Source organism: Hemiscyllium ocellatum, chromosome 20 (genome assembly GCF_020745735.1).
Source record: "Hemiscyllium ocellatum isolate sHemOce1 chromosome 20, sHemOce1.pat.X.cur, whole genome shotgun sequence".
Taxonomy (NCBI): Eukaryota; Metazoa; Chordata; class Chondrichthyes; order Orectolobiformes; family Hemiscylliidae; genus Hemiscyllium; species Hemiscyllium ocellatum.
The window spans coordinates 4,923,190-4,944,693 of record NC_083420.1 but is presented as its reverse complement, the minus strand read 5'-3'; the positions used below and the strand labels follow the sequence as shown (position 1 = coordinate 4,944,693).

The window sequence follows — 21,504 nt, the reverse complement described above, 5'->3', positions numbered from 1 at the left end:
GTTTCTAGCCTTGAAGTGATTGTTGGCTCTGTGTGCCAGATATGAGTAACATTGTTTTCTTCAACAGTCTTCACCTTTTAACATCAGAACATTTCTATTCAAGTGACAGCATGTTAACTTAACAGCACAATGTAGAGTGCTTTTTTTTTTCATAAGTGCATGTTCCAGTTCTGGACTGTTCTTGTTCTGAGTAATGACATGACTGACTCTATGGGGAAAAATAATTGAACAAATTGACTAGAGTATTTCTCAGTAATTAAATGAATGAGACATTTGGAAGCATGATTTTTGTTGCCAGAAAGTAATAGATGACTAATCTAAGTGAAGGAATGCAAACATTTACATTTCCTTCTAACTTTTTGAATTTAACCGCAGATGTAATTTGCTGTCCCTCACTTTAATTGAGCAATGAACGCTTGAAATTAGTTTCACTGCCTAAAACAGAGCACTTGATTCTGGTCTTGCTATCCCTTCTGATGTCCTTTTAAAATAATGAGTCACCCAAGTGTTGATGATGAAGTCATGAGTTGCTTCCTCCTTGTCTTGAAATAGCTTCTGTTCCATGTCCTATGACTTCATGCTATAATTGAGATCCACAGAATCTATAAGGACTGAACTGTTGGTCACCAGCATGTTTTCCTGGGCCAGATGTTAGCTGATATTCACTATCCTCTGGCCTCTGTGTCCTTTGTCAGTCACGATGTTTCCTGATGAAGGGCTCTGGCCCGAAACGTCGAATTTCCTGTTCCTTGGATGCTGCCTAACCTGCTGTGCTTTAACCAGCAACACATTTTCAGCTCTGATCTCCAGCATCTGCAGACCTCACTTTTTACTCCTTTGTCAGTCAGTCCACCAAAGCTGCCCTTACTGCATGTGTTGCCATCGCCCTACCCCCCAAGAAACCTTTCACCACCATGTTTAAAAATTATTGGAAAAAATATAATTACCATGATGGGTATGAAATATTAGGTTTTTTTTGACCTGCAAGCCTTTGAGGTTGACAATTCAACCCTCCATCAGTTTGAATCTGACTGATTCAAACTGCTCTCATCTTTTTATCCAGAGTAGACAAAGGATGGTCTTTGACATTTTGTTTCATGTCATTTGGGAATTTCGCAACTGTCTGTGTGAAATGAGGCTATTTGCATTTTTGGGTGTTATATTTGATCCTGAGATGAACTTCTGACCATATAACTCTCATCACCTAAACTCATCTATTCTTATCTTTCGGAAAATCAGTTGACCTTAACCCAATCTCAGCCCTTTTTCCTGCTGAAACTCATCGAAGCTTCGTTCAGAAATTGACAGATTCCTATTTTCTGATGTCTGTGAAGTTGAAGTCATCCAGACCTATGCGAAAGTGAGGACTGCAGGTGCTGGAGATTAGAATCAAGAGTATGGTGCTGGAAAAGCGCAGCAGGTCAAACAGCATCCGAGGAGCAGGAGAATTGACGTTTCGGGCAAAGGCCCTTCATCAAGAAACCAGACCTATGTCCATCATCCTTGCTTGCATCAACACTCATTCATCCATAACTAGCTGACATTTGCTTCTGGTTAAGAATATCTCAATTTTAAAGTCCTCATTCTTGTTTTCAAATCTCTCCATAACTTCTGTTCTCTAATCACTCAATTTGTACTCAGTGAATTTTGACTCATTGAGCAGGCTGGTTTTACCCCAAGCACCTTCGTCCAGCTTTTGCTTTTTGACACTTCAGAATTTTGCTGCTGACCAAGGTTTTAGTCATCCACCCAAATATATTTGTGGTTGTGCCAAATTCAGATTGGTAATATTGATGTGCAGTGCTTAGGCATGTTGCATCTTGTTAAAGCTGCTGTATAAGGTACTAGTCATGTGATGACGCTATATTGTATAGTTGAAAATATTTTGTGCTACATTATAACTTTGCAGTGAAGAGGATATGGATTTTTATTTGTAAATCTGGTGAATGAATTCTTAATTTTGCTGATCGCATTCCTATGTAAAATTAAATTGCTTGGAAAGGTATGTACTGCCACTGAAGGTCTTTTCTAAAAGACTCTTAATCTTGTTAATTGAAGTCATAGAAAGTCGTGGAGATGTACAGCACGGAAAACAGTTCATATTCGGTTCAACTCGTTCATGTCGACCAGCTATCTTAAATTAATCTAGTCCCATTAACCAGGATTTGGCCCATATCCCCCTCAACCTTTTTTCTCCCCTTGTACTCGTCCAGATGCCTTTTTAAATGCTGTATTTGTACCAAGCTCCGCTACTTCCTCTGACAGCTCATTCCATATATCTTTCCCTTCTCACCCCTAAATCTGTGCCCTCTAGTTCTGGGCTCCCCCATGCCAGGGAAAGGAACTTGTCTATTTATCCTATCCATGTCCCTTATGATTTAATAAACCTCTATAAGGTCACCCCTCAGACTCCGACACTACAGGGAAAACAGCCCCAGCCTATTCAGCCTCTCCCTCTGGCACAAATCCTCTAAACGTGACAATATTCTTGTAAATCTTTCTGAGCCCTTTCAAGTTTCACAACATCCTTCAGGTAGGAGACCAGAATTGCACGCAGTATTCCAACAGTGGCCTAACCAATGTCCTGTACAGCCGCAATATGACCTCCCAACTCCTGTACTCAATACTCTGACCAATAAAGGAAAGCATACCAAACGCCGCCTTCACTATCCTATCTACCTGTGACTCCACTTTCAGGGAGCTATGAACCTGCACTCCAAGGTCTCTGTTCAGCAGCACTCCCCAGGACCTTACCATTAAGTGTATAAGTCCTACTCTGATTTGCTTTTCCAAACTGCAGTATCTCGCAGAAAGGTCAAGGAAAGGAAGACAAGTGTCGGAGATGGACCTGGTGAAGGTGATGGAGGGATGGAAACTGGAAGCGAAGTTCATTAATTTTTCCAGGTCAGGACGAGACTTCGCTTCCAGTTTCTATCCCTCCATCACCTTCACCTGGTCCATCTCCGACACTTGCCATGCTTTCCTTGACCTTCTTGTCTCCATTTCCGGCAATAGTCTATCCAGTAATATACATTACAAGCCCATTGACTCCCACAGCTATCTGGACTACAGCTTTTCTCACCCTACGTCCTGTAAGGACTCTATCCCTTTCTCTCAGCTCCTTCGCCTCCACCGCATTTGTTCCGATGAGACCACTTTCCAAAGTGGTGCTCTATTTTGGGCGGCACGGTGGCACAGTGGTTAGCACTGCTGCCTCACAGCGCCTGTAGACCCGGGTTCAATTCCCGACTCAGGCGACTGACTGTGTGGAGTTTGCACGTTCTCCCCGTGTCTGCGTGGGTTTCCTCCGGGTGCTCCGGTTTCACAGTCCAAAGATGTGCGGGTCAGGTGAATTGGCCAAGCTAAATTGCCCGTAGTGTTAGGTAAGGGGTAAATGTAGGGGTATGGGTGGGTTGCGCTTCGGCGGGTCGGTGTGGACTTGTTGGGCCGAAGGGCCTGTTTCCACACTGTAAGTCTAATCTAATCTAATATGTGCTCCTTCTCCAACCGTGGCTTCCCATCTACAGTTGACAGGGCTCTCGACAGCGTGCGGTCCATCTCCCGCGCCACGACCCTCACCCCCTCCCTCCCGTCCCAAACAAGGATAGGGCCCTTCTTGTTCTCACCTTTCACCCCTCCAGCCTTCACATGCAAAGAATAATCCTCCACCATTTTCGCCAACTCCTACACAACGCCAGCACTAAACACATCTTCCCTTCCCTCTGCATTCCGCAGAGATCATTCCCTCCGGGACAACTTAGTCCACTCCTCCATCACACCTAACACCTCTCCCATCTCACACTGCACCTTCCCATGCAATCGCAGAAGGTGCAACACCTGCCCCTTTACCTCTTCCATGCTCACCAGCCAAGGCTCCACACACTCATTTCAGATTAAGCAGCATTTCACTTGTACCTCTTTCAATTTGGTCTATTGTATTCATTGCTCCCAATGTGGTCGTCTCTATATCGGAGAGACAAAACGTCGACTGGGTGATCGCTTTGCTGAGCACCTTTGGTCTGTACGCAAACAGGTCCTGGACCCTCCTGTGGCTTGCCACTTCGACATACAATCCTGCTCCCATGCCCACATGTCTGTCCTTGGCCTGTTGCAATGTTCCAGTGAAGCTCAACGCAAACTGGAGGAACAGCATCTCCTCTTCCGACCTAGGCACGTCACAGCCTGCCGGTCTCAACATTGAATTCAACAACTTCAGATGATTATCCCATCTCAACCCCTCTGTTTTCATTCTGCTCCAGAATTTTATTTCATTTATTTTATTTATTTTTTTTACTGTTCTGTACCTCTTATTTCCTGATTGTCTCTCTTTCTCTTGCTCTCCACTCTCTCATCACCTTTTCTTCTCCTCTTTCTGCTTTGCGACCCTTCTCCCCTGTTTTCAATTTTGCCTCTGTTTCACCCATCCCCCCCACCCCATCCCCCAAATATTTTGTGACATAGCACTGGCTTCAGCCTTGATCATTCACAGTTCCTAATCTCCCTATAATCTCTCCATGCACTGCCATTATTGTCTCTTGATTGCTATCTTTGCTTCTGGAGCCATGACTCACCTTCGCTCAGCCTGGTATAAATACCTCCCTATTCTCCCCTTTTTTTAGCTTTGACAAAGGGTCAGTTCGACTCAAAATGTCAGCTCTTTTCTCTCCTTACAGATACTGCCAGACCTGCTGAGGTTTTCCAGCATTTTCTCTTTTGGTTTCAGATTCCAACATTTGCAGTAATTTGCTTTTATCCATATAGATCACGTCTACTGCTCTGCTCTCATCAATCCTCTTTGTTACTTCAAAAAAAAATCAATGAAATTCGTGAATCATGATTTCCCACGCACAAAGCCATGCTGACTATCCCTGATCAGTCCTTACCTTTCCAAGTACATGTAAAACCTGTCTCTCAGGATTCCCTCCAACAGCTTGCCCACAATTGATTGGTCTATAGTTCCCTGGCTTTTCCTGACCACCCTTCTAAAATGGTGTGGATACTTAAGTACTTTTTAGGAGGGCGATTAGACATGGACAGTACTGCCACATGCCATGAAAGAATTTTAAAAAGATGAAAGTCGCAGTTCTATTGAATACTCCTATAAATTCCTTATGTACTAGTTAAAGAAGCATGGATAAACCTCAAAGTACATGTGATACTCCTGAATTAGTGAAAGTAAACAATCATTTGTATGGTTGTTAGTTCATGGATTTTTGTCACTGTGTATAAAAATGTTCACAATATAATCTCTCCATCAGTACATACCCTAGAATCCCTCAATAAAAATTGAATTTAACTTGATAAATTTGTCTGGAGAGTAAGAAAACGTCAAAAAGCTTTAGTTTTAAAAATATCTTTTCTGATTAGCACTGCAATGTAGTCATTGTTGTTTTAAGCAGTTTGAGTTAAAATTACTTGTATTACCATCAAATGTTTGTTGTAAGCTTTTTTCAAAAATGGCAGATTGTGTTGCCATAACCTTGGATATGTTACCATATAACCGAGGCAGCCATTTTGAGCGCTTTTGGCCCAGACAGTATGTAATCACAATAGAAGTGAAAATGAACACTTGCCTGAAAACATGTGCTTCAATTTGGGCAAATCATTTTGCTTCATTGCATGGTGGCATTGTCCTGCAGTAGGTCTAATAGCATTGATTGTTTATATTTTTGTCAGATATGAAGAATGCAAGGAAAAACTTGTGCCATTTTTGAAGAAAGTTGGTTTCAATCCTAAAAAGGATATTCACTTTATGCCTTGTTCTGGACTAACTGGTGCAAACTTAAAAGAACGAGCTGAGAACTGCTCTTGGTACACGTAAGTATTATCAAAAACAGTTAACAATCAAGTGGGCTAATATAGAGTCAATTTGATAAATGTCATAACATGATGCTGGTACTGCCAAAATGTGTGGTGCAATTTGATTATTTAAGAATTCTTTTATAAAACCTTGAATGCAGTTAACATTGTCATATTGATTCTCAAACATTTTAGTCCTAATTACAACTATAGGGCTGCCTGTGAGCTGGCATTCCAAGTAAGATTAAACAGTATTGTGCTACAAAAATGTCTGTATAAACTGGCTAGCCTGCTATTATAGTTAAAGGCAAAAGATAATGCAGATGCTGGAATCCAAAGTAGACAAAGAGGAGGCTGGAAGAACACAAAGCCAGGCAGCATCAGGAGGTAGAGAAGTCAACATTTTGGCTATAACCCTTGTTCAGGATTGGATGTGGGGATGCAGTGAGCGACAGGTAAAGGGGGATAGTGGGGGAGGAGAGTGGCAGAATGGTGAGGTAGTGATAGTTGAGCATAGGTAGTGAGTACGACCTGGTTGGTCAATGGGAGGAATGAATCTGGTTGGTCACTGGAAGGGAGAAGGTGGGATTGGAAAGGAAGATGGATCAGAAGGTTATTTGAAATTTGAGAATTGAATGTCATGTCCTCCGGGCTGTAAGCTGCCCAGGTGGAAGATGAGGTATTTCTAAAATCATCATAGAATCCCTATAGTCTGGAAACAGGTCATTTGGCCTAACAAGTCCACCCCAACCCACTGAAAAGTAACACACCCAGACTAATTCCCCATCCTTATTACTGTACATTTACTCCTGACTAATTCATCTAATGTACACCCCCCTGAACGCTGTGGGCAATTTAGCACAGCCGATCCACCTGACCTGCAATCTTTGGATTGTGGGAGGAAACCCACACAGACACAGGGAGAATGTGCAAACTCCACACAATTGCCTGAGGCTGGAATCAAACCCAGGTCCCGGACGCTATGAGGCAGCAATGCTAACCACTGAGACACCATGCTACCCAATTTATCGTCTCTGATTCACTGCGGCAATGGATAGCTCTGTCTAGGCTAGTATTCCCTAATTGCCCAGAGGGCAGTTGAGTCAATGACACAGCTGTGCGCCTGGAGTCACCTGCAGGTGAGACCAGGTAAGAATGGCAGATTTCCTTCGATACAGGACATTAGTGAACCAAATAGGTTTTATCATCAATGGATTTTGATGAAGGGCTTTTGCCCGAAACGTCTATTTCGCTGCTCGTTGGATGCTGCCTGAACTGCTGTGTTCTTCCAGCACCATTGATCCAGAATCTGGTTTCCAGCATCTGCAGTCATTGTTTTTACCACCTTTATCGACAATGGCCTCGTGATCGTCATTAGACCTCTAATTAGCTGAGTTTCTGGATTAATAGTCTAGTGATTAATGCCACTAAGCCATTGCACACTCTCCACCCCACCCCTTACATTAACTACATAAGTTATTCAGCTCTAAAAACAACACAAAGCTTGACATTGTCCTAGGCAATACAACCAGCTGAATTGACACCACATCCATAAACATTCACTTCCTTCCCCTACTGATTCAACAGCAGTAGTAGTGTTTACAATGTATAAGATGCACTGCAGAAGTTCACCAAGGCCCTTACCACCATCCAACCCACAACCACAAGCAGCAGATATCAGGGAACACCAACTGCAAGTTCCCATTCTGACTTGAAAATGTAGATTAGATTAGATTACTTAGTGTGGAAACAGGCCCTTTGGCCCAACAAGTCCACACCGACCCGCCGAAGCGCAACCCACCCATACCCCTACATTTACCCCTTACCCAACACTACGGGCAATTTAGCATGGCCAATTCGCCTGACCCGCACATCTTTGGACTGTGGGAGGAAACCGGAACACCCGGAGGAAACCCACGCAGACACGGGGAGAATGTGCAAACTCCACACAGTCAGTCGCCTGAGTCGGGAATTGAACCCGGGTCTCAGGCGCTGTGAGGCAGCAGTGCTAACCACTGTGCCACCGTGCCGCCCACAAAATGTATCACCATTCCTTCACTGTCGCCTAAACAGAATCCTGGAAACTTCTACTTAACATTTTACTGACAGCATGTGGTCTACCAGGATACAAGAGCTGCTGCCGCCACTACCACCCCAAGGGCAATTATGATGAACAGTAGAAGTTGACCCATCCAGAGAAGTCTCCTTGAATATAAAATCTTTTCTAAATTTGCTTAAATACCTAAAAGGTAATTTTAAATAGTCAATCAAATCTTTACAATTTTTTGAATTTTTTTTTTAATTTCAGAGGTGCAGTTACTGAACTAGGCTCTAATTCGTTACCTTTAGTGTACATCTGTAGAAGTGTGCAATAAAATCTTTGGAAGTCACCTTTTATATAGAAGTAAATAAAATTCTTGGAAACATACTTTCAAGACTGAAGTTGAATTTGCTTTGATTTCTTTATATTCACAGATAAATTGTTGTCAAGTAATCAGTGTATTTGTTCTGAAGAATTTGTTGACGTGCTTATTTTGTCACTGCTTGCCCATTCATTTCATGCTTGATCGGTAACTGATTCCTTTGAAATCTAGAAATAAAACTTGATCTTATAGCAAAGAATTCCATCTTAAAATTTCGCTGCTCTGTTGTGATTTTTCTTCCAGTGGATTACCATTTATTCCCTATCTGGACAATTTACCACACTTCTATAGAGCATCTACTGGACCCGTGCGAGTACCCATTGTAGATAAATATAAGGTAAGCTTGTATATTTGTCATTGATTTATATTTGTAAGGAGCATCCAGGAGCGTTTTCTAGAGCAGTGTCTAAATAGTCCAGTTCAGGAGGGGGCCATACTGGACCTAGTGTTGGGAAATGAGCCTGGCCAGGTGGTTGAAGTTTCAGTAGGGGATTACTTTGGGAATAGTGATCACAATTCCATAAGTTTTAGAATATTCATGGACAAAGACAAGAGTGGTTCTAAACAGAGTGCTAAATTGGGGGAAGGCCAACTGTACCAAAATTAGGTAGGAGCTGTGGAATGTAAATTGGGAGCAGCTGTTTGAAGGTAAAGCGACATTTGATATGTGAGAGGCTTTTAAAGAGAGATTGATTAGAGTTTAGGAGAGATATGCTCCTGTGAAGGATGAAGGATCGAAATGGCAAGATTAGGGAATCCTGGGTGACGGGTGAAATTAAGAGACTAGCTAAGAGTAAAAAGGATGCACAACATAAGGTCACGGCGACGGAAGACAGACAACGCTTTGGAAGAATATTGGGAATGTAAGAACAATCTGAAACGGGGAATTGAGGGTGAAAATTGGCCATGAGATACCCTTAGCAAGCGGGGTTAAGGAAAATCCCAAAGCCTTATATACAAATAAAGGAGCAAGAGGGTAACTAGAGAAAGGGTTGGCCCATTCAAGGACGAAGGAGGAAAGTTGTGTGTGGAGTCAGAAAATGGGTGAGATTCTTAAAGAGTACTTTGTATCGGTATTCACCGAAGAGAGGGACATGGTGATTGTTGAGTTTAGGGATATATCATTGAATACTCTGTCAAATTGGCATAAGGAGGGAGGAAGTGTTGGGTATTCTGTAAAGCTTTATAAAAGGCATTAAGGTGGACATGTCCCCAGGTCCAGATGGGATCTATCCCAGGTTACTGAGGGAAGTGAGAGAGGAAATGGATATCTTTGCAGCATCCTTGAACATGGATGAGATCCAGAGGGCTGGAGAATTGCTAATGTCGTCCTCTTGTTTAAGAAGGGTAGCAGGGCTAATCCAGGTAATTAGACTGGTGAGCCTGATTCAGTGGTAGGGAAGCTGCTGGAGAAGCTACTGAGGAGTAAGAGAGATTCCCATTTGGAAGAAAATGGTCTTATCAGTGATTGGCAACATGGTTTTGTGCATGGAAGGTCATGTCTTCCAAACCTAGTAGAATTCTTTGAGGAGGTGACAAAGTTGATTAAGGGAAGGGATGTAAATGTGATATACGTGGATTTTAGTAAGGTGTTTGATAAGGTTCCCCATGGTAGGCTGATGGAGAGGGTAAAGTTGCATGGGGTCCAGGGTGTTCTTAATGGATGGTTAGAGAACTGGCAGGGCAACAGGAGACAGTTGTAGCAGGGGTTTCTCAAAATGGACACCCCTGACCAGTGGTCCACAGGGATTTTTGCTGAGACCACTGTTGTTTGTGATATATGTAAATGATTTGGAGGAGGGTGTGGGTTGCCTGATTAGCAAGTTTGCAGATGACACTAAGATTGGCAGAGTAGCAGACAGTGAAGGGGGCTGTCAGACAAAGCAGCAGAATATAGATTGGTGAGTTGGGTAAAGAAGTGGCAGATGGATTTCAATCCAGGCAAATGTGAGGTGATGCATTTTGGAAGATCCAATTCAAGAGCAAACTATACAGTAAATGCAAAGCCCTGGGGGAAGTTGATGTACAGAGAGATCTGGGTGCTCAGGTCCATTGTACCTTGAAGGTGGCAACGCAGGTCAGTAAAATGGTCAAGAGGGCATACAGCATGATTTTCTTCATCAGGTGCGGTATTGAGTACAAGAATGGACAGGTCATGTTACAGTTGTATAAGACTTTGGTTGTGCTGCATTTGCAACACTGCGTACAGGATGTGGATGCTTTGGGGAGGGTGCAGAGAATGTTCACCAGGATGTTGCCTGGTATTGAGGTTGCTAGCTATAAAGAGCGGTTGAGTAGATTAGACGGCATGGTGGCACAGTTGGGCGGCACGGTGGCACAGTGGTTAGCACTGCTGCCTCACAGCGCCAGAGACCTGGGTTCAATTCCCGCCTCAGGCGACTGACTGTGTGGAGTTTGCACATTCTCCCCGTGTCTGCATGGGTTTCCTCCGGGTGTTCTGGTTTCCTCCCACAGTCCAAAGATGTGCCGGTCAGGTAAATTGGCCATGATAAATTGCCCGTAGTGTTAGGTAAGAGGTAAATATAGGGGTATGGGTGGGTTGCGCTTCGGCGGGTCGGTGTGGACTTGTTGGGCCGAAGGGCCTGTTTCCACACTGTAAGTAATCTAATCTAATCTAATCTAATCTAATTATTTTCATTAGGAAGATGGAGGTTGGGGGGGACCTGATTACGGTTTACAAAATCATTAGAGGTGTAGACAAGGTGGATAGCAAGAAACATTTTACCCAGAGTGGGGGGCTCAATTACGAGGGGTCACTAATTCAAAGTGAGGGGTGGGGAGAATGTTTTTAGGGTAGATATATATGCAAAATTCTTTGCGCAGAGAGTGGTGGGTGTCTGGAACATGTTGCCAGCAGAGGTGGTAGGGGCAGGAACAATAACATCATTTAAGATGTATCTAAATGTACATGAATGGGCATGGAACAGAGGGGTACAAATCCTTAGAAAATAGGTGGTAGGTTTAGGTGGCAGATCTGGATTGGTGCAGGCTTGGAGGGCCAAAGGGCCTGTTCCTGTGCTGTAATTTTCTTTGTTCTTGACTTTATTATATTTATGTACTTTGCACACCTTTTCAGTGTGTGTTTTTATTGTTTGCTAAGATAAACAACTAATCAGTTGTGTTTGAAGCTGCATCATGTTAAATTCTGAGCAGTTTGTTCCCTTCAAAAAGCTTTTATTTCACTAAGTTAGTTCCAGAAAATCTCACCCTTTTTGAAACCTGGCTGAAGTTAGCATTCTTTGAGATGTCATAATTTCCATGATTTGTATAATCTGCAAATATTTGGGCATGAAACTGCACACATTGCCTCCTTCCACTGAAGTGATGATCTATTTCTGTCCTTGAAGGCTTTCAGTTGACCACTTCAGTGTAATAATTACAATGACTTTAATAACCTGCTTGATCATCAGAGTTGCAATTCATAGAACAGTTCAAACCATATTAAAATCTGTTAATTAAGATGAATAATTTTTTAAATGGTGAGCACATCTGTCACTCACTTTGCCCTGGAAGCAATCTAATGCTACCAGCCCAACTACTTCAAACCTCTGGCCAGGCTATTGACAATCTGAGCAGGTATCTCCTGAGTAGCTCAGTGTTACATTTCTTTTAAAGTATTTTTTTTAAATGCCTTGCAACATCACACTATTTATAAAAAGTATGAGCAGTTATTGTTGGGATTTAGTGTGGACTTGGAGTTATAACACTGCAATTACATATTCAGCAGTGAAACCTGATGACCTTGCTGTATGTATCCTGGCAGTATCTGATTTTTTTTGGCCAGTATTGAGATTTACAAGAAATTGATGCTAACTCAGGCTATCTTAATTCAGAGGTTTGTACTTGCAGTAGAAAGTACATTAAAATATAGACAACATTTACTATTTAGCTCAATTTTCATTTCTGAAATATTCCAACTGTTTCAATTGTAAATGGGAGAAAGTCAACTTTCCGAAAGAAAATTGATCACAAAGTAATTCCTTAAAAAATGGATTGTTGAATGAAAGGTAGTTTAAGTTGTGGATGGCATGGGCAACAGGAATATGGTAAACTGGTTTCAAATGGTTCAGACTGGCTGAACAATTCATTTTATTTTTTTATATAGGATATGGGTACTGTGGTTCTCGGTAAACTAGAATCTGGATTAATTGGAAAAGGACACCAACTTGTCATGATGCCAAATAAAGTAAGTTTATTTGCAGTTATTACGTATGCATTTATTATGATGAATTGTTTAATAATTTAGCTTGCAGTTGGATATTTCATTCAATATTAGCTGTAAGTGTCTGTTGGGCTCCCATATACCATAATACATATTGCAGGGAAATTATTTTTCAGAGAATCAAAATTTTTTTTTAAGCCAGAGAATCTTTCTTCAAGCTGGGTGTTTCTCTCAAACCTGAACTTTAGCCCTAGAAGATAGTGATCTGCTTAGGATTGCTGTAGTCCTTGTACATTTGTTGTTTAGTTATGGACGGTAATTTGAGATTTTAAAATCTTAATCCAAGTTCTAGTTTGTAGCTAGTTTTTCTTCATTATTGAAAAGAAAGGTAAATTGTGATTCTGTGCACCTCGGTGACGATTAATCAAACACCAAGCTGAAGGATTAAGTGAGAAAACTTGTTGGTCTACTCAATGTTGCATCTTAGTATATTTATATCTTTAATAACAGAAAAGATTGTCAATCCTCCCAGATGTTGAGTTTGCAGAAAGGTGGAAGCATAACGGTAATGTCATTGGACTGTGCTAACCTTCGGGGGCACAGGTTTGAATCTCATTTCACCTCTGCAACTGGTGGGATTCAAATTTTAATGAATAAAACAATAAGATATTGAAAGTCAGTCTCGGTAATAGTGACCGTGATACACAGTCAACTGATGTGAAAAGATATTTGGCTTCGCCGATGTCCTCCTGGGGAGGAAATCTCCCATCCTTATCTGGTCTGGCCTACAAGTGACTCCTGAGCCCCTGCAACTTAGTTGACTTTCAACTGCCCTCTGAAATTGGCCAGCAAGTTATTCACTTACAATATAATTATGAATAGATATAAATGCTAGTTTTGCCAGCAATGGCCTAATGGTATTATAACTAGTCTATTAAACCAGAAACTGAACTCCTATTCTGGGGATCAGGTTCAAATTCTGCCATGGCGGATGATAGAAATTGAGTTCAATAAAGAATCTGGAATTAACGGTCTAATGATCACAAATCCATTTGTTAATTGTTGATTCATCTAGTCCAGTAATATCTTTTTGGGAAGGAAATCTGTCATTACCACCTGGTCTGGTCTACATGTGACTCCAGACCCATCGCATTGTGGTTGACTCTTGGTCCTCTGAGCAATTAGGGTGGGCAATAAATGCTGGCTTTGCTAGTGATGTCCACATCCCTTGAGTGACTTTTTTTGTTTCAAAAGTCACCAGTGAAACCCACATGAAATATAATTTCTTTTACAATTAGTTGCCAAGTTCTTGTGATTATTATAGTTTAACTTTTATATATTTGGCTGGTCACTGTGATTTCCTTTCAGTTGATTTTTGTGGAAAAGTTGCTAAATTGACTCAACTAATACAGTATGCATTGTTACTTTTGGATTAAATCTGAACAGTTACTCAGGAGAAAACATGAATGTTAAATAGAAAAAGATAATGTTGATACTCTATTTTCAGCACAACGTTGAAGTTCTGGGTCTCCTGTCTGATGATGTAGAAACTGAAACTGCAGACCCAGGTGAAAATCTAAAGATACGACTGAAAGGTATTGAAGAGGAGGAGATTTTGCCAGGATTCATCCTGTGTGATCATGGCAGCCTTTGCCACTCAGGACGTACTTTTGATGCTCAGGTAAATTTCTGCTTTTTTGATTAAAAGACAACAAAAAATATTTGTAGTATCACTCACCTTCAGAGTGGATAATTTGTCAAGTTAATTCTGAAAATGACCTGAATGTTGGAAGAAATGGGGCTATTCAGTTCAGCTGATAAGTTAAAATCCAATTTCATGATCTAGTGGCAATTTCCTGAAAATATTAATTACGTAATATATCTATCTCCCACAACGAAATATTTTGGATAAATTCCAAGCCCCGCAAAATGTACAATTTGGTTAACTGCTTCACCAAAATCAGTACTATTTATTCTTTCATTACTGAAGTACATAGAGGTTACTCTGCCAAGTGTATGGCTTCCTCAGTTTGAATGTGTTCTCGCTAATATCTGTTTTACACATGTTATCTTGAGCAGTAACTTCATTGGATTTTATTGAGTAAGACTATCAGGCTTGAATGCAAATCTTTGACTTCATTTGAGTTAATAGATGTTGCAGCACAGGAGATGACCATTTAATCCTTGCCAATTCTTTGGAGCTATCCAGTCAGACATGTTACTTAATGGAGGAAAAAGTGAGGTCTGCAGATGCTGGAGTATCAGAGCTGAAAATGTGTTGCTGGAAAAGCGCAGCAGGTCAGGCAGCATACAAGGAGCAGGAAATTTGAAGTTTCTGGCATAAGCCCTTCATCAGATTCCTGATGAAGGGCTTATGCCCGAAATGTCGAATTTCCTGCTCCTTGGATAATGCCTGACCTGCTGCGCTTTTCCAGCAACACATGTTACTTAATGGCCTTACCAATTCATTTCCCTAAAGTGCCCCCCTTTCCTGTCTTTTCTGAACAACCCGTGTTTTCTGTCGTACACTGCTAGCATTTTAGTTTCCAGCATCTGCAGTCCTTGTTTTTATCTCTTGGTTACTAGTCTAGTGGCACTACCAGTACAGTACCACCATCCCTTCAAGGTCAGAATCAGTTTGACCAGAGTTGAGGGATACAAAAAGTGCAACTTCATCCATAGACCACTGATTCTCAGGAAAGAGAAACTAATCTATATGGAAACAAGAGTTGTCAACCTCATTGAATGATCATTTGTGTATAGACTGGTTAATGAGCACGGGTGCAGAAAAGATGTACAAGAATGTTGCAGGGAAATCGAGTGTTTAAGCTACAGGGAAAGGCTGAATAGGCTGGGGCTAATTTTTCCTGGAACATTGGAGGTCGAGGGGTGACCTGAGAGGTTTATAAAATCATGAGGGGCATAGATAGGGTGAATAGCCAAGGTCTTTTTGCATGGGTAGAGGAGTCCAAACTAGAGGGCATAGGTTTAAGGTGAGAGGGGAAAGATTTCATGCAGAGGGTGGTACGTGTATGGAATGAGCTGCCAGAGGAATTGGAGGCTGGTACAATTACAACATTGAAAAGGCATCTGGATGGTTATTTGAATAGGAACGGTTTAGAGGTCTATGTGGCAAATAGGGTTCGATCAATTTGGTTGGTATGGCCAAGTTGGACCAAAGGGTCTGTTTTCATGCTGTACAACTTTATGGCTCTGACTTTTAAGGGGGCAGGAAGGGTGATCTTGGTGTATTCAGGAAAATTTCCTGCAGCAGTTTGTATTTAGGCCAACAAAGAAATTTTTAGCCCTGGTTCGTGGGACAAGTTGGACCAAATTGATCTGTGAGGGCAGTGATCACTGTACTGTAATGATTAAGGTGACGGTGGAAAATTACATTGGTCAATGGATGTAGGTTTGCTCGCTGAGCTGTAAGGTTCATTTCCAGACGTTTCGTGACCCTACTGGGTAACACCTTTAGTGGGCCTCAGGTGAAGTAATGCTGAAAATTCCTGCTTTCTATTTATATGTTTGGGTTTTTTGGCTTGGTGATGTTATTTCCTGTGGTGAAGTCACTTCCTGTTCCTTTGCTCATGTATCCTGGTGGCTAGTTTTCTGCCTGTTTGTCCAATGTAGTTTTTATTACAGTCCTTGCATGGTATTTTGTAAATAACATTTAGTTTTGCTCATTGTCTGTATAGGGTCTTTCAAGTTCATTAGCTGCTGTTTTAGTATGTTGGTGGGTTTGTCGGCTACCATGATGCCAAGGGGTCTGAGTAGTCTGGCAGTCATTTCTGAGATGTCTTTGATGTAGGGGAGAGTGGCTAGAGTTTCTGGACATGTTTTGTCTGCTTGTTTGGGTTTGTTGCTGAGAAATTGGTGGACTAGCCACTAGGCTACATGAACACCAACTAGCCACAAAAAGACATGACCCTCTCTCATTAGTATCCTCACATATGGAGGAGGGTGGACACCACTTCGATTGGGAAAACACATCCATCCTAGGACAAGCCAAACAAATACACGCACAAGAATTCCTAGAAGCATGACATTCCAATTGGAACTCGATCAACAAACACACGAGTTAGACCCCATCTACCATCCCCTGAGAAAAGGAACAGGAAGTGACTTCACCACAGGAAATAACATCACCACAGGAAATGACATCACCAACCCAAAGAAATCCAAACATATAAATAGAAAGCAGGAATTTTCAGCATTGCTTCGCCTGAGGCCCACTGAAGATGTTACCTAGTAGGGTAACGAAATGTCTGGAAACGAATCGTGCAGCTCAGCGAGCAAACCTACATCGAAAACCTCAACCTGAGCTTATAGATCTTCTCAAAACTTGCTACATTGGTCGATGTAAGAAAATCCATTGACAGTCTGAGACTTGAGTGCAGTTAGAACAAAGCTGGGGGCTGGATCGAAAATTTGGTGAAAGAAACAGGAGCTGAGCAATGAAAGTGGGTGACATGGGCAAAGTCAAAACATATTTCTTCAAAAAAGTAAGATAGAATAAACTGATCCAGATCTTCCTCATTGACAAAGGCAATTGAAATTAACCTGAAGAAAAATGCATGTAAACAAGTATCAGATAATCAAAATTGAAAACCAAGCATACATGAGAAGCCGAGTGATTAAGCAAGTTTGTAACAAACATAAAAATCCCTAAGTATTCTCTTAGTTCGTCAGTAGTAAAAAGGTGATGAAAGAAATAGTAGGCCTGATTAGAACAAAAGAGGATTTGCATATGGCTTGGTATTTATTGAATGCTTTGTATTTCTCTCTAGCTGTGAGGCATATACTGATGCAGCCATGGTGATAGACGAGGAAACTTGGTCATCAAAAGGGATTAAAAATGCTTGCCAAGGTGTTATTGGATAAACTGTCAGTACTTTGTTAATTAAGTATTGGTGGATGAGATACATCCTTGGATATTAAAAAAATTGAGTATGGAAATTCTGGAGGCACCAGCAATAACTTTTCAGTCTTCGCTTGATTTAAGGGGTGGTTGTGGAAAATTGCAAGCATTATATCCTTGTTCAAAAAGTTTAAGATAAGCCTAGCAATTACAGACCAGTCAATTTAACTTTGTTTCCACAGATTTCTGCAATGACTCAAAATAAATTGAATAGTCACATGGCAAAATGTGGTTGATTGGAAATATTCCAACTGGATTTGTTGAGGAGAAGCCATTTCTAAATAACTTGCAGGAATTTTTGAAGAGGTGATGAGAGAGAGGCTGCTGATTTGTACTTGACTGCCAAAGGGTGCTGTATGCAGTACCACACAACAAACTTGTGGAAAGTTGTCAATCAGGGAATAAAAGCACGGTAGTAACATGGATGCAAAATTGGCTGCTGGATAGGAAACAATGACTAATTTTCAGGCCACAATAAAGTTCTGAGTAGAGTTTCCTTCTCCTGAGAACTGCAATCTTTGCTTTTCCTGATCCTGACTACTGATCCAAACCTTGATGTGCAAGGAACAATTTCAAAGCTTATGAATGATATAAAGTTTGTGAGAATTGTCAACTTTGAGTAGGGCAGGTTAGAACTTCAAAAGGATATTGACATGTTGGGAGGAGTGATCAGGGAGGTAGCAGATGAAGTTCCATGCAGAGGAGTGATGTACTTTAGTACAAAGAACAGGGAAAGACTGTATAAAGAAAAGGTACAAATCTATGTGCAAAACCACTTAATTAAATATGGCAAGACTGGTAAAGAGCTATTAATAAAGCAGAGATTATGCCATACTTCATTAATAGGCCACATAGTACAAGAGCAAGAGATTATACTAAATTCACATTAGACACTAGTTGGATCTTGAAGTATTTTGTGCAGTCTTTGCTGCCACACCATTGGAAAAATGTTGGAGAAATTTACAAGAATGGTTCTGGGGTGAAACACTTCAGCTAGGAGGAAAGACTGAAGAAGTTGGGACTGTTTTCCTTAGAGAGGAGAACACTAAGAGGAAATTTACTAGTTTTCAAAATTGGAGGGGGTTCTGAACAGTACAAATGAGCAGAAACCACTCCTATCCATTAAGTGATGGAGAATCTGGGGACACAGGTTTATAGTGTTTTTCAAGGTTTGAAAAACTTCCTGAGTGAGTATTAGAATGCACTACTTGGAAGTATGATGGATGCAGGTTCAATTGAGGCATTCATGAGGGCATTGGATTGTTTCTATTTGAACAATTTTACATGGTAAAGACACACACTCTCCAAGTCAGAAATGTGATTAAAAATTTTTGTTTGGATGGTTAGCATCCAGGTCAAACAATTTTGCTTGGTCCCTGATCAAGAATCATTTATTCATTCTCCAACTGGTATACTGTGGTTACAATCCACTGAAACTTGTTCCTTCTCCACCCTGACTGCTGCAGAAAAGGCTTGTTGCAGGTCAACCTAGGGAATGGCTGCAAATGTCATCTTTTCAAATGTCACTCACAGTCTGTGAATGAATTTGAAAAATAGTCTTGCTACGTCTAGCTCACTGGGTAGGCTTTGATTACCTTTAAGTTACTGAAAATTGACTTAGGAGGTACATTTTCAGCTGCTGGCATACATTTTTCTTGAAAAACTATCAGAATTAATGTTGAATTAATTTTCCACTTTTTATTGCAGATAGTTATAATTGAACATAAATCCATCATCTGCCCAGGTTACAATGCAGTGCTGCACATTCATACTTGCATTGAAGAGGTGCAGATTGCGGTAAGTCTAGAGAAGTTAAAGCAATTATCTGTTTTGTCAGATTTTATTTCAAAAAATACCTGTATAGTTGACTTTTGTAAAGGTTTATGTTAGAAATGATTTGGTGATTTGATAAATTGAATATTGGTCATCAACATAAATGGGACAGTGCCTGAAATTTCTGGGTATCTCTTCCACAGAAATTAATTCTCGGATTATTTGGTTTAAACGTGAACTAACCTTTAAGAATTCTGATTATTTAATTGTATAAAATATTAACTACATGGGTTAAGATATGTCCATCTAATAGCCAGATTGTAGAACCATTCAAACGAACAAATTTCACTTAATAATGTTTTAATATTCTTGTTACTTGCATTGTCTATGAAAATAGATGAGGTTTACTATGAGAATGTCTGAAAAGACCAAGGGATGTCAAATCCTTCTGTTCTTTCCAGTTTGGTAACTGATTTTCTTTGTCTCCTATTTTCTGTCTGTACCTTTTGATGCTATGCCCATTAATGATCAGGTCAGACTAAGAACTTCGGTACAGCTGAATATTTCCATTCACAAAAATGATAAACTTGTGAAATTGAGGATCTGACATTCTCATTACCACTTTATTGTGGAAAATTAAGTAAGTGGAGTGTTTCTTTTGTAGATGGATACTGAAAGATAGTGCTGAGTCCTAATCTGGGCGTATGCCTTTAAAACACTCAGTAAGCTATTTAACGTCTCCCTTAAGTATGCATGTAACTCAGACGTCAGCCAGTCATGTGCTGTTTCAACTTGCTGATTTGAGATAGGGGTGCATTCAAACAAAAGCTTGGGGCATGACCCTGTCTTGCTGCTCCTTATCAATAGTATTTTGGCCAAAATGTCTGTCAGTTTGTTAACATGAAGGAAACCAATATGGAAAGATTTCTACAAATGCTGAGGTGCTCAATGTTATTAGTGCCCCTTTTAAAATAAATGGTTATAACTGCCCTGCCATCTGGATTCTGTTAGTTTTCCACTTTGTGGTTTAAATGATTTTGTGAGAGAGGGGAGGAGGAGAGTTGTTTCTTGTATAAATTGCAGAAAGGTGGTGTCATAATATGCTTGGTTCAAGTATTGAGAGATTTCTTGTGCTTGCCCTTGAATTCTGACTTGCATTATCCTCTCTGTACAATGTTTAAGTCAACATGCTTGGAATAATGTGCCTAAAAAATTAATAAGGCATTTTACCTTCTCCAGTCTGAAAGTATGTCATAATCTGATTTTGACTTTTGGCGGTTCTCATGCAATTTTCAATGTAAACTTGTAGTTAACGGATTCTGGGTAACAATTTTGTTTTTAGGCCTTAATCTGCCTGGTAGATAAGAAGTCTGGAGAAAAGAGCAAGACACGGCCTCGTTTTGTTAAACAGGATCAGGTTTGCATTGCTCGTCTAAGGACAGCTGGAACTATCTGCCTTGAGACCTTCAAAGATTTCCCTCAAATGGGGCGCTTTACCTTGAGAGACGAAGGTGAGAAACAGATTTTTGCACAAGTCCACACTTTAATGCCCATAAAGGATCTGTTCCATGGATGTTTTGAGTTGAATTTTTAAATTGTCTTTGCAACTTTTTTATGCTTAATAAATTCTGATCAGTTCCAATATTTGCTATTACTGTAACTTGACCACAAAGGTGATAGAAAAGCTTGATTCATGTTTAGAAATGGAACATGAGTGGATGGGGACAGTGTAAGTCACCCTTGAAATATACTGTACACAATCTTGCATGATTTGTGCACTGCATGTTTTGTAGAAAAAGGTTTTGAATCACCTAAATTGATTTGCCAGGTTTGGATTAGCATAAGTGGGATTTTCCTCTCTCTTCCTGAAGTCTTACATTTTAAAATTACTTCTGCTAAAGGAAGCTTAAAGGAAACATTGATATCTGTCTGTATTTGATTGTTATGAATTGAGTTGATTTTCCATTTGTGCAGAGGTATGAATCAATCTGATTGTTTACCTGAAGTAGTTAGGTGTGTGCACAGTTCCCTTGGCATTTTTGAAATTCCTGTCAAGAATTGAGGAATTGGTTTATTGAATTGAGGATCTCGACATTATATCCAACACAATTCATTGAGTTGACAGGTGTTTTTAATGAATGGAGCTTCCTTTACCATGTTATTAAAAATCCACACTCCCTGTGTAGCACACCACAGTTTTTGTTAATGAAATTTAGCTGTTTACATTATTTTTGTTTTGCTTCATTTGAAACTTTGTTCCTGGTACTAAGCAGCAACTCTACTAAGACATTGAGCTATCATGTCCAATGTTTGTTGTGATTCAGTTATGTGTAAGTCATTGTCACTAAGGTTGGCAGACTTGTATTTAATTTGGAGGTTATTGGTGTTGATGGCTGCACCAACCA

General features: G+C 40.6%; 1 protein-coding gene across 1 annotated transcript in view; it reads left to right on the top strand.

The window, feature by feature from the left end:
- Positions 1-21,504, top strand: part of gspt1 (G1 to S phase transition 1) — a 51,329-nt gene that overhangs the window by 25,970 nt on the left and 3,855 nt on the right. The window contains exons 8-13 of the mRNA XM_060840442.1: positions 5,677-5,817; positions 8,466-8,559; positions 12,349-12,429; positions 13,913-14,086; positions 19,034-19,123; positions 20,442-20,610. Coding sequence (XP_060696425.1) covers positions 5,677-5,817; positions 8,466-8,559; positions 12,349-12,429; positions 13,913-14,086; positions 19,034-19,123; positions 20,442-20,610 — 749 coding nt within the window. The remainder of the gene's footprint in view (positions 1-5,676; positions 5,818-8,465; positions 8,560-12,348; positions 12,430-13,912; positions 14,087-19,033; positions 19,124-20,441; positions 20,611-21,504) is intronic.